Source organism: Lonchura striata, chromosome 10, assembly GCF_050655825.1.
Source record: "Lonchura striata isolate lonStrDom1 chromosome 10, ASM5065582v1, whole genome shotgun sequence".
In the NCBI taxonomy this organism is placed as follows: Eukaryota; Metazoa; Chordata; class Aves; order Passeriformes; family Estrildidae; genus Lonchura; species Lonchura striata.
Genome location: NC_140712.1, coordinates 11,609,732 through 11,624,074, shown reverse-complemented (window position 1 = coordinate 11,624,074; position 14,343 = coordinate 11,609,732). Strand labels below are relative to the sequence as shown.

At 36.1% G+C, this 14,343-nt stretch overlaps 1 protein-coding gene across 14 annotated transcripts in view; it reads right to left on the bottom strand.

The window, feature by feature from the left end:
- Positions 1 to 14,343, bottom strand: part of ZNF280D (zinc finger protein 280D) — a 46,966-nt gene that overhangs the window by 21,248 nt on the left and 11,375 nt on the right. For all 14 annotated transcript variants that reach the window (XR_014957498.1, XM_021546307.3, XM_085588232.1 and 11 more), the window contains 4 exons: positions 11,439 to 11,556; positions 4,300 to 4,409; positions 2,510 to 2,739; positions 403 to 560 (listed from right to left, as the gene is read on the bottom strand). Coding sequence is in view for 13 of the 14 variants with exons in the window: in XM_021546307.3 (XP_021401982.3) it covers positions 403 to 560; positions 2,510 to 2,739; positions 4,300 to 4,409; positions 11,439 to 11,556 (616 nt within the window). In the remaining variant the exon portion in view is untranslated. The remainder of the gene's footprint in view (positions 1 to 402; positions 561 to 2,509; positions 2,740 to 4,299; positions 4,410 to 11,438; positions 11,557 to 14,343) is intronic.

Here is a 14,343-nt window from a genome sequence, read left to right as displayed (position 1 = left end):
ATAAATTATAATACATATATATATGTGAAATATATATATATATATATCACTAAAAGTAGAGAAATCTAATGGTCATTCTACTCTTTAGAAGAAACTCCCTTCACAGTTTCAGAAAGACAGAAAGGCAAGGGCCTTAAGCATGAGGTCTTAAAATAGTTTTCAATTAAAAATAAAAAAATAAACAAAAAAAATGCAAGAAAAAAACAAAGGCTGTTAAAAATACTTTTTTGCATATATATTGCTCTCAAAAGAAAAAGGGCTCTGTTCCTATGTTAAATCTCAGATTATTGTTATTCGAATACAGCATATTTATTCTGAAATTACAATCCAGGAAATAAACACTAGGAAATTTCTAAAAATTTTGGCTTAGAAAAAAATTCAGTGTGACAGGACCCAACTCACTGGACGACTCGTAAGGCGTGTGTGTACTCTCAATGTGGCACTGCAGCTGGAATGGCGTGGGGAACTGTCTGTAACAGTGCTGGCAGGTGGTGTGGCTTTCCCAGCTTTCATTGCTTTGCTTCTCAAGCTCCAAGTGATGTTTCATGTGGTTCATAAACCTTTAAATTACAGTGAATAGGTGCAAAAAACTACATTTTAACATTCCTTATACATATCATATGTAAGATGTACAGGATTCTTTAGAAATTTTACTCGGTAAACACTTCTCAATTTTAAAAAAATTAAGTAGTAAGTGCTAAAAAAAACCACGCAACAAACGTAAAGCTGACTAGCAATTTTGACTTTAGGGAACACGCATGAAGTCTAAAACATGTTGTAAAATTAAATCAATTACATTTCTCATGTTTGCTTAGACAAAATTCTTGCCTTGAAATATAGGGAAATAAGTAAAGACAAGAAGAACCCATCATTCACACTTCATTCACCACCAGCACTCTCAAAGCCCCATTCTGAAACATGTGTAACTTTAGCTCTGCTGAAAAGTATTACATAGCAAGAATGTATCTGCAATTTGGACATGACAACTGTATGTGAAACCATGGCAGAAGTTCCTAGAACATTCTTTGTCTAAGGTATTTAGGCCTGATGTTGAATTATGAAGGACAGTTATCAAAACCGCCCCTGTGCCGCCAACATTCAGAGTGGGAGAAACTGGTATGGTACTACTTTAAGTTACCAGCTTTTCCTCATTAATCTGTCCATCTGTCTGAAGTAGGAACCTATTCTGGCTGAGAAGTCCAGGCACCCATGTTCAGTTCATCAATCAGACTGAAAAGGAACTATTAAACTGAAGTCACACTCACAAAAGGAATGTAGACCTTGGAACTAGAAAAAAACAAATGAGCAAGGAGAATAGTCTCTTGAGCTCAACCCTGTATTATCATGCAGTTGCTTAAAAAACAGAAACAAGAAAACCAGAAAAAGCCAACAGTCTATCCAGTTTTCTAAGCAGAGAAAAGAAACTGACACTATTACTGCATATCACCTTCACAGAAAATTACTGCAACAGTATGTCCAACCACAGATCTTTTCAAGAAGGCTGGGGATTACCATGATGAATCACTTTCTGCTTTTCTGAATTTAAGTAAAAAAAGCTATCCATTAATTAGGATGGTAAAGATGTATTTATTTTGTCCACTATATATAAAAGTGCAAAATAAACCTCGGAATAAAAATTCTTAAGTTATAGAACTATGGAATAAAGCCACAAGGTTACACCCAAAATTAATATGGCTAAAGTCAATGCTACAGAAATTTTAAAAAAACGGCTTGTACATTTTTAATGACTTGCTGTGGAACACATAAGCACCACAGCACCAATTGCTTACAATATAATGCTGAGTAGAAAATAGTGCCTATTTAATGATTAATAGCAAATGTCATTGTTTTAATTACAGAAAACTTGTTTTTTTTCAATAATATGTGTCTAATGTTAGCATAAAACTGCTCATTTTAACTTGCAGACTGTGCCCTTTGAAACAATAGCCCATTTTTCAATTTTACATTCTGCTACTTCAGCTTCCCTTGAAGAGTGCATGTAAAAAAGTTCAGTGACCTTAACTTCCAAAGGAACGATGACACAAACTTGTCTACCTACTAAAACAGCTTACTGGGGTTTTATCAGCATTTGGAAGTAAAATTACTCCAACAAAATAACAGATGTTACATAAGTGAACTACTGACTATTAGTCATTGTGCGTCCCTAAAGGGAATTAACACTCGCATCTACCAATATCGCCATCAATCCAGATGGCAAATTGTAAAATCCTTTGCGTTACCCTTTCTAACCCCAATGTCCTACAACTGCTCTTATCAAAACTCTATGTTTATGTCAGACACCACTAAAATTCATACTCCAATCTGTAAAAAGTTTCAAGTTATGGCCATACATGCAAAGTAAAAATTAATTCAATTTTTGTTTAGTCACCCAATTCTATCAGATTTCAGTATGAAAGGAACTCTACTCCGGACACACAGAATTTTAATACATGAGACTATAATAGACTGTAAGTGATTAACAAATAATTAAGGAAATTAGTTCAAATACCTTATGTTATTTTTGAGAACTTTGAGACAACTGATGCATTTAAAAGTCGTATGAGTCTTCTGCTCCTGTTGTACCTGCTGGAGGTCACCTTCATCCTTCCCATAATAAAAGTCATTCACTAACATAATCAGCTTTCCTTTCTCAGATTCAGTGGTCTTGCTTGTTGTGCTCAAACACTCTGTTTTGACCATTTCTGAGAAAAAGTTATTTACCATATCTGGACAACAATACTGAATGCAAACAGGGAGAAGAGATGAGACAGACAGAAACAAAGGGATCAGTCTCACCAAACTGCATCAATGACAACAGCATTTTAAAAACTGAAGGCACTAACGAGATGCAAAGCTTAATTCTCTGACACACTGAGTTTAGTCATATTCAATTTTGAACAGTAGCTCATCTTTAACTAGTGTTTAAGTAATAAAACACTATATATTATAAAACTTAAGAGGAAGATTCTCATAGGTTCACGTAAGATAAATTTAATCAAGCAAACAATTCCAGTGTTGTCTTATTCTTGCAAAAAAACCCTATTTCACTTACATTTTATAAAAAGAAAGAAAAAAGCAGCTTTCATGCAAGTATTTTGCTGACAAGCCAAGTTTTTTGAAAAGTTAATGGGAAGTTTTGTTCTTTACTATTTCTTAGAGAAGAATGTATGTTGAAACCTTTAAAAGTTCTTTCCAGCATTAGTAAAAAATTCAGAATTCTGAATCACATAATAGACATTGTTCAGGCTTCTTTATGTTGAAGTATACATAAAAATGCTTAGTCCAAAAGCCATCTCATGAAACTTATCACTTAAAAAGTAAAACATACTTCATAAAGAAGATGCTATGCAGTTTCCAACAAAATTAGAATGTTTCAGAGGACAAATTTTTCTCCTGCCAAATAATGGTTCTTACCATGCAGGACTACTTTCCGTAGGCCTACTAGTAAGGAGCAATGTCATGCTGTGGAATTGTAATTCAGTATCCTAAGTAAACACACTTCTTCAGTGGTTCCTTCATTCAGTTGATGTACTCTGTGCAAAAGCTATTCTGTACAAATAATGATTAGAAAGAGTTAAAACCCTTGGGTTTTTTTCATCACTGCTACCTGTATTTCTTAATTTTATGTTTCAGAGCCGAAGGAGACAGCAATTACTATTTAGGGTATTGTAACAGTGTAAATCAGAACCATCTGTGAGAACAGTAACTCAGATCCTCACAAATTTGTGTTATACAGTAGCTGATACTCCTTTTTGTTTTGGATATTCACATTGTAGACAGACTGCAAAGCCATTTCTCTGTCCCGGAAATGAAATATATATGCCTGAGAATTGTGAAAATCTTTGCCAAATGATAAATATTTTTCAGGAAACAATGTTTCCAGAAATAGCAGAAGTAGTATCACAAGCAAATAAAATGACACTCAGTTTCCAAAAGTTTTGTTTACCACAGTGTTTGAGTATGAACTACAAATTAAAATTCTTCCCCACTCTTTTATCTATTAAGTATCAAGTATTTTTATCTTGCTGTACCAAGTGATACATCAAGAAAAACAGCAAGTTTACATTGTCACCTTTGTGTCAGCTGCAATCTCATACAGAGGTGGGTCACCTGGCTGCTTATTCTCATAGACACTTTCAGCAGATTGGAAACATGAGCCAAAAAGTAGCAAGATTTAGAGCTGCCCTGCTCCTCTCCTGCTCTCCATGACTGCATGACTTTGAGCATTTGGCTCTGGTTGATAACAGAGAGAAGTCCACAAAGTTTGCTATAATGCTTACCAGCCCCAAAATATTTTACCTTCATATGATTTTTCAGAGGATCCATAAGATTGAAATGTATATTACATTTTGGACAAGCTCGTGGAAAAGGTCCTCCATTTTTAATGGTGCTGGATGCAGCGTTTGTCCCTGTAAAATTTAGAAAACAAAGACTCAGAATTCACAAACAGAATACTCAATTTAGTAGTAGTGGTAGTATTCAAGTAAAATATGCTATTTCAAATAAAAACTATTACCATCAATAAAGCTGTAGTAACCATGAGCAGGCTTTACAAGCATCTTTTAACTATTCATCCTTTTTCCCAAACTGACTTGGAGTTTGGTCTGTTTGACATAGACTGATAAACAGATTTTACAAAATCTTACCAACAAGGAAAAACACATGAGGAGATGAAGGCAGCATGATAGGAAGAAAGCATTTCTTCTGTGCACTACCAGCCCACCCCATCCTGGATAGGATGGATTTTTGATGTTTTTGTTTCACAAACTTTTCAAATGAATATGCAAAGCCTGTTTTCTGCCACAAACTGATCATCATCACAATAGGGTTCAGATAACTGGTTTTGGAAAGGAATTTCACCATTTGGATCTCAATTATGAGGCTATTTCTTACTGGATATTTGTTGAAATCTTGGCTTATTCAAGTGCATTATTTCTGTTAAGCAAAGATGTCTTTGGAGAACCTAGAGAATAAATCCTCTAAATTAATAATTACTCCCAGTAATTAAAGGAAATAATGCTTCTCTTATCAACATAAATTATTAATACCTTTTGAGCAAAAGAGTTATTAAAGCTTTGCATTAGTTTAAACTTCAATGAATAAACTTTGAGTTTTCTCCAAACTGTCAAAAAACATCAGAACAAGAGCTACTTTTCCAGATGAAATTCTCATGCATTCTCAAGTCATTCACAGATTTGGAGAACTGCATACTAAGTAAGTAGTTTAGAAGTTAAACACAGGAAACAACATCTTGACAGTAAGAGTCAACTGTTCCCTGTGAGGCCTATGAAAAGATGTAACAAAAACAAATATAAGGGAATTAGTAAGTGTATGAGTTAAGAGATGACCATGCAATGGTGTTATACATTTTTACATAAAAATAGTCCTGCTTAGACAATAAATAAACTGGAATTTTCCTGAAGCTAACAGTTTTGCTAAGAATCATGATAAAGCAGAAAGTCCTTCACATGAGTGGATGGTCATGTAAAAGATGTACTACAAAAAAGCACTGCAAGTCTTCACTATTACAGTTGGAAAAAACATTTTGACACATCAGAGCTAAGTGCAAACAGAGTTGAAGAAAACCAGTTCTGCAGCAAAACCTTGTGTTCTGCAGTGCTTCAGTGCTGGATTCTGTGACAGATTAGAAATTGCTATGCCAGGATGGGATGGCTTAGAGACAAACTCAGCAAAATAAGGTTCTCAATGAATATGATCAACATCTTTTTTTACTGAATTTAGCAGGATCATTCAGTTATCTTTTTTTACTATAGGCTGCAGCACAATATCTATTTCACCCAAAAGAGGGTGGAGGCAATGTTTTTGCTGAAATGTTCATGTTATAGCCAGGTCCTTCTGGTAGCTTGAAAGAGCAATGAACTCTAAATAAAAAATGCAAAAAACCCAAATCTGAAATTATTCCAAATAACCATTTTAACATTATACGACAGAAGATGTCTTGGAAATGCCTCAAAAGTCAAGAATAAATCCTGGCCTATTACAATCACTAGAAAGCACTTTTGGGCTCATGACAAAAATGCACCTAATAGTTAATACTCTGAAACAGCCAGACGAGCTCTCTTCTTGCAGGGAAGGAGAAATCTTTCCAATAACATTGTTTCTTTGAAATAGACCTTCTCCCCTCCGACTACTATTTCAAACTATATCAGAAACACTGCTGGAAAAAACAAAAGGTGGAAAACTCCAAAGTACACTTTCAATAATTAGTTAAAGTGCAGATTCATAAAATAATTTAGGTTGTACCTTTGGAGGTGGTTTCCTGCAACTTCCCAGTCAAAGCAAGTCTAATCTTATGCTCAGAGTGTAAGAGTACAATCAACTTCTGAGTATCTCCAAGGATGGGGATTCCACAATCTAATTTGTTACTACCTTGCCTGGCATTGCTAAAATGATTTTTTCCTTCCTCTAATCAGAATTAGTTAATAAATTCAGCAGTCATAGAATTAAGTCAAGAATTCTTTCAATCTTGATTTTCTGGCTGGCTGTGTTTTGGAGTTTCAACCCCCTACTCCCATCTTTGACACAGAAAATCTGAACTAAGAGAATGAGGTCAGGGGCATTTATTTTTATAATCTGTCTTCAAATTACTTATTACTGCTCTATAAAATTCAAACCTACCTACTAAACAATAAATGTCTAAAATCTGAACAGCTAATAACCTCAGGTAAATTAATTTGCAAAGGTACATAAATCCTTCCATAGAATAGCTATTTTTATTTTACAACATAAGAACAGTTACTTGCTTACACTGCCTTAAGAGCATTAAAAACACTGGCCACTGAAACACTACAGATGTGTTAGCTTTTTCCATGACACAGAGGCAGCACTGCCAGCTAATCCATTCCATCTTCCTACCATTTGAAGATCCATTTTGCACCTGTGCAACTGTTGGACAGTTACCTGTAGGTGAAACAGCCAAGTTGCTTCTAGCACCACCCTCAATAAGCCTGGTCTGTTTTGGAGTTACACTGTTGCCTTCAGAAGCAAGCAGGAGGTTTAGATACAAAACCACTCTCATTTAGACCTACAGTACTTTAATTTAAAGAACCTCATTTTCTTCCCATGGTAATTAGAACACATTATGATGCAATTTAGAGTCCATACAAAGCAGTTTAAATATTTTCCTAAGCTAATATGCCATACTGAAGTTAAGAAAATATCCAACTCAGACTGAAGGCCCAGGCCAGTGAAGCAGGAAAGGGTAAATGCAAGAGATACAGACCCACTTGTGAAACTCCAGTAAATCATACTGTGGCCACCTGAATTCATTTGACCTACTTTTCACACCTTGACCCACTCTAATCTGAGACAAGATGAGTTCACAGTAATAAAGTTAAGCAAAGCAGTTGCAATGCCCACTATCTGGAACAAGCTCTGTGCTTCTGATGAAAAGCACCTCTCCTTTTTCTCTGGTTCTGCGTTAATGCTGTTTTAGTTTCTTATATAACTTTGTAAACTTCAGTTTGTATGCAAAATGAAAAAAGTGTTGTAACTTCTAATGACCAACCACAGCACATCTATCTGTTCTCTTCTGAAAGAACATCACATGTCCCTACGGTTTGCAGTATTTCTTCTGAAGAAAATCAGTAAAAACAAATAAATAAACCAAAACAAAACTCCACAACAACAAAACCTAACAAAACCTAAACCCCACGAAAAAAAAAAACCAAAAAACAACACCCCACAACAAAAAAAAATCCACCAACAACTTTGAAATTGGGAGGTTGAATGGCTGATGAACATGCCCATAAATACTCAGCTCCATCTTGTCAGAAACCCATGTCTCTGTCACTGTGAGATTACTCCTGATTATATGAAGTCAATACAGAGATCAGTCCTCAAGTAACATGAAAGACACAGTTACAAACCAAGAAGTCTGAAGCACCAGCACAGGTCTAGTAAACCTCTCACAATGACAGACTGCAAATAGTCTTAAGACTGTAATAAAATATGTCAAAGGCCTCAGTTCTAGACAGAGTGCTCTAAGCTAAGTATATTCTGGTCTATTCTTCCCACTACAATGACATAGCTGCTCCAATGATTTCTCAGGGTGTAACAAGAAGCTCATCAAGCAGAGATACTTTGTGTCACACCAAATTATTCAAACTTCTGAGAAGAAACAAAATAGCCCTCTGGCACCCATAGCTGTGTTCACTCACTGGAAACTATCTAAACTTGGCCAATAGTCTGGAGAATCTCCCCAATCAATGCATATAGGTAGACTCCAAGCAGGGAATCCTGATTAACGTCTTGAAGAATTTGCCACACTGTGCCTCAAACATGAGAAAATGTAATTCACTTACATTATAGATATATAGATACCTAAACATCCTAACATTCTCCTTTGTAGTACACCTTTCCTTCTTTTTGACATAAACATATCAAGCTTAAATGTCTCACTCTATGCATTGTTTATGTAAGGTTCATTCATTCACACATTCACAAAATCATCAGGTTATTAATTACACAGTATAACTTCCTAGGGGGGTTTAACTTACCTACACACCATGTTCAGTTCATGAGCTGCTTACACAGACATGTGTCGTGTTCAGCAAAGGCTTCCATACAGCTGGTGTGACCTTACCATTCCTCCGTATCACTTGAGGCTATCTGAGCATCTAGCCACCAACCTACAGCAGGAACTGCTGCTGTTGTGTATTAAACTATGCGTAGCTCTGCAATGAGGGATGGGGAAAAGACACAAGGTCTGACTGCGTTTACAAGGATCTTCAGTGACGTATTTTATTTGACTGCAGAAAACCCTATTTGGAAACAAGAACTATTTTCATACGTTAAAAATAGTGTTCATAAATCCAATTTTAAAAGCTTAACACGTTGTGATAACAATTTTGAAGACATATTTATAAAGGTGAGTAGTTATAGTCTATAGAACTCTGACTAGTAAATTCTCTTTCAGAAGAACTATAGTAATACGCACATGTGCGTTTTAGTTCTGCTGTTCATGTAAAAAATAATTAGGCCTGTTTTGAAAATTAATCAAACCAACTCCAAGTATTATTTAATATCTTGCTGGTATAAATCAGATTGATATCTCTTATCATGAAAGTGCCTCTCTCAGCTGGAATATGGACATGAACTAACCACATTTCAGGCTAGTTTGTTCAATTCTCTACACAGCAAGTCACAGGGACTCCAAGTACTCAGGACAGCAGGGAAAAGCAATAGCCAAATAATTATTTTTTAGTCACTTTGTGCTACTAGTGAACACTTCTGTAGCTATTACCCAAGAGCTGGCTGTGCTCATACACACAATATTCCTGTGTACCACATCCATGAAGAAAGAGCAAAGTATACTGGCTGCAGCACCACCTTGCTGACAGGTTTCTGAACTCAGAACACCACTGTAAAAACCTTAATGCTGCTCTGTGCACTGTGCTGGCTGGGACTGATTTTACACATGATAGAAAAAGACATCAGAAATAGTAACCTAGAATGGAAGCACCAAATGTACTGTGATACCAGAATAGGCACATGAAAGCCAAATTGCTTCAGGCCTCTTAGTGCACTGTCCTAAACCAACACCTCCCTTTAATCTGGAACTATATGGATGCAGTCCAGTCAACTCCACACGACAGGTCTTTCAGTCACAGCAATTTCTCGCTCCTCCTAGTGGGTGAAGTTTGTGGGACAATGTTCTCACAGTACTCTCAGAAAGCAAGCTACATTTTACACACATCCCCAGTGCCATCTGACCTGCATGGAAGAGTTACCAATGCCATTTACACAAACACCACCACCTATTTTAACAGCCTAAGAAGATGCTTAGTTAGTGTCCATTAGCAACCTACCATTTCCCTGCTTAATGCTCAGAAAGAAATATTTATGCTACACTGAACTAAAAAATGTTTCTTGTGATCGATGTATATTGTAAGTTATATTGTCCTGCAGAGCATCAAAGGCCAGTTCCCAAAAGGATTCTGCTTTTAAATACGTATTCCAGAATGTCTTGTGCTCACAGTGCTGTATTTGAATTAGGGAAGCATAGCACCGACACAAGTATGCTTTGGCATACATGAACATGAATTCAATCTCATTACATGGCCTCACCAAGCAAGCCAAGCCACACAATACACAGACACTTCCTTTCTGCAAAGTGAAATGTATCTTAAATTTGCCTTCTGTGTCAAAAATATTAGTGTTTCATGCCACAATAATAAAACTTTTTTAACTTTCAAATCCTATTGCCATCTTACAGAAATAAACATAGACTAAGGATGGCACATTTTAAATGCTTTGAATTGCAACTTTCAGTGCTTATAAGCATTTTATTGTTTTCTCAGTGAGAGACTAACACAAGTATACAAGCAAGTCTCCAAAGTTCAAAAAACCAAACCCACAAACAATTAAACTTTAATACCTGTCCTTTGGAGAAGAAGGGCTTGAATATTGAACCATTTGCAAAAAAAAAAACCATTTCTTACTTGACTAAAAGCTATTTAACCTGAGACACCAACAGAACGGCTGGACACAAGCAAAAAAATACACTGCTAACTGTTCACCGATACATTTCTGGAGTGAATGCCTAAACTAAAAATGCAAAATCATCACATGAAGCTGAGCATACTAACTATCCCTCTGTCCTATGTAGCTTCTTAATATGACTAGTCAGGCCATTCATTGCACTTAAGAAGTGCAGGGAAGAATCAGAAGTCATTGTCATCCATAATTTACAAGACAGAAAAATGGGATTCTGGTCAGTTATTACAAAAGTACAATCCTTCAAAAAGGAGGAGGGAAGTCCCAAGTTGTAGCCTTCTTAAGACTGAATACACTGCATGCTTAAAATCTACTTCATCTGCTGTGACACACACTCACAAAAAAGGTGCTTTTTGGCTTCTTTTTAAACAGATTAAATTAAAAATTTACTGCTAGTTGGAAAAAAAAAGGTTTTGTTGTCAAATTACATACTCTCTCCCTCCCCTCCTTTTCAGGAATGATCATCTCCTGCATATATCAGCCAGAAAACCAAGATCATCATTACAGGGAATCCGTTCAGCAGACTCAGTTCTTCAGGTACTGTTCACAGCCCCTCTTTTGCTAACGGTCTTTTCCTATTCCCACAGGCCAAAGAGTGATGAGTATACTGAAAACAAACCTTTATCTGTCAATAAAGATACACTGGATCTGGCAATGCTTTTTCCCATCTAAATGAGCATTATAAGAAGACATCAGCTGATTTTATAGTCAGTCTAATGCACTGAAAAGCAAAGTCTGACAACACAAAACCCCAGAGTTTATTTCATCAAACATTATACAGTGTTAAGTACAGGGGGAAAAGTAGCCATACTATATTACAGAAATCCTACTTAAAGTTATAACCCATAGATCTGCTCTAGAGTTAAAGGACATTAGGTTGGTTGGTTCTTTCTCTTATCAACTACTACAGTTATACTCACCTGTTACATTCACTGTTGGCCCAGTCTGGTACTGTGGAACTCCCGAGTTCTGTCTCACACCAAACAGTATACCAGATGTATTATCTGGTGCATCTGGTGGAGAATCCATAATATAATCCTAATAAGATATTTTCAAGAGGGAAAAGAAATATGAGGTTTAATATTTTTTTACTTGCATGCTTCAAAGGGTTTAAAAACATATGATTTCTTAAAAGTACTCAGAAGAAAATCAAGTTCATTACAATCTCCCCAAAACAGTTTCTTTTGATATTTTAATGAAGTTGCAATTCTCACCTGTGCTTGTTAGTTTTTACAGCTGTGTATTCAGAATAGTAAAAATAATTGTAAGCTCAGAAACCGCTTCCCATTCACATTTGTGCTACTTATTTGAAAACATCCCTGTGTTTTTAAAACATTTTCCACATTTGAAAACTACCCTCATGTACACCAAACTTAATGGAAAGAAATCTAAAGGAGCACAAGTACATAAACAGGTATGATAATCTGGTTCAGGACTCCTAAATACCAGAACAAAAAGGAAGATGCTGCTCCCCCCATCCTGCCTTTTTATTGCACATCTCCTTAAAAGAAGACCGTTCAGGACCTTAATAAAGAGCTACTCTTTCTTCTGGGCAGTCACCTAATCCACCTAACCAAATTAAAGCTGGATGTTCAGGAGTAGCTGTGGAAATAGGTACTGAATTTCTGTGCTGTATTTGCTATTAGTAACAGCTACATGAGCTGCAGTCACAACAGAGGAGGTGTTACTGAAGTCACAACAGTTTCAGAAGAGCCAGTGAAAGGACAGCAAAGCACCTCAGCCTGCAGGCCACACCTCAAGCACAACTAATGCTCAGGGGATAAACCTGTGGCAGGCTCCTAGTGCAGAGCCCTGTACAGGCCATTTACATCTGAAATGTGACCAATACAACAGCTACATACAAACACTGCATCTCTTACTAGTCTGTCATTTCTTTGGTTTTATGTCCTGCCAATATTTTAATTTTCAACAAGACCATAGTTTGGGTATTCTGATGGCATGGATACATCTCAGTATATACTAAACGTATCCAGCAAGCAAAAAAACCCCAAAAAACAAAAACCTGACAATTTCATAGCCAAATTTTCAAAAAGTCCTTTTCTGTTAACAGGTATTATTTTAACATAATTTTGCTCTGTCATTTTACATACAAATCCCCCAGTGTTGTCCAATGCTTTAGAAAACATATTAAAAAAAACCAAAAACCTTTACCACACTGATGAAACAAAAAAATAGCCCCAAAAACCAAAAAAAACCAACCAAATAAAATATCAAACTAACATGTACAGGTCCTCTCACATGCAGAAAGGCAAAACCCTACATCTTTGTAAGTTAATTTCCTAGGGCTCAAGTGAAGAGAAATATTACATTACTACTTTTAATAGTGGTGACTACTACTACGAAATACTACTACTATTTCTCATTACTACTAGTGACAATATTGGGTTCATAGTCTGCGTCCTAGATTTTCAACTGTGGAAGCCTATATGGCAATTGGCAACTAAACCCACCCTGAATAGTTACAATGCATAGTACTGGACCTTTGTTCTCTCAAAATGGCCTAGGAACAACCAGAACCTGAGTCACACTAACTGAGAAAAGTGCCTAGGAAGTAAGGGAAAGACAGAATTGGCTGTGGCTTAGTGGAGAGCATTCCGAGCACTGAATTACAGAACATAATCACTGCTAAGGACATTTTTTTCTTAAAGAGGACAGTCCTATGCTATGAAATGCAACAGTAGCTCTGACTGAATTAAAACTGCTGCAAAGTATATAACTGAAATAAAAATCAACTCAACTTCTGGAACTGCACAACAGTTAGTACACAGCATGTAGTACAGTAACAAGACAAAAACCAGACTGACTTAGGAAGTCAGCAAATCAAGCTTGTGATTAGAAAGGGGTATTTCAATGATAAAACTGGAATACCAAACAACACAATAGACAAATTATGGACCTGTTGAGCAATCAAGGAGATGTGTTTCATCCCAGTCAGCAATCAAAAGCAGCCACACAGATTTCCCACAGAAATCTTATGATATCCTGAGATTAAAAAATATTGCATTGTATTTTGAATGTAAAAGCACTCCAAAAGATGTTCAGCTAAAAAGGGGTCCTATCAGTGTCTAGTTATACCTCACAGTGATCTTCTCAACATGGTATTTTCAAAGGTAACTTTCAACACCTGGAAGTTGAAGGTCCATTGGTCAAACACTTTCCAGAAAAACTTATTTGAAGCTTTTACCACTTACAAAGAATCAAGCTGGGAAGAAACAGAACGTGTATGAACAAAACTGTCACAGAAAGCCCAAGGCAGAAAATCATCACTGTAAAACAGCAGCCCCCAGTGAAATAAACACTAGATGGGGAGCAGCTGAGGAATCAAAAAATCCTAAGGAGCTCTTAAATGAATAAAATTCAAACTAAAGACGTGAGCTAAAATAAGGCAAGTATAAATATAACACTAGGAACAGCAAATTACATCATGGGGCAGGAGTGATTAAAAATCACAAAACTTTGCCCAAGACACTAAATTATAGTACCTCTCTAAGAAAAAGGCATATCAGACAAGTTTCTTCCTCTACAAAAAGTATAACACCATCAAGTGGTAATAACAATATAAACAAATTCTATCATTCTGAAACTGAAAATACAGTTCTGAATCTAGAAGAGTTAAGCTGAAGATATGGAAGATTCACCATGTTTTAAGCAAGGAAAGAAAACCCAAACAGAAAACTCTTCAAGGTACTCAAGAATTTAACATCCAAAGAACAGGATGTTACATTTAAGACACCTTAAAAAAATTAAGGGCTCATGAAAACCATTATCAAAATGTTAACACTGTAAAGAAAGTGTCTAAGACCA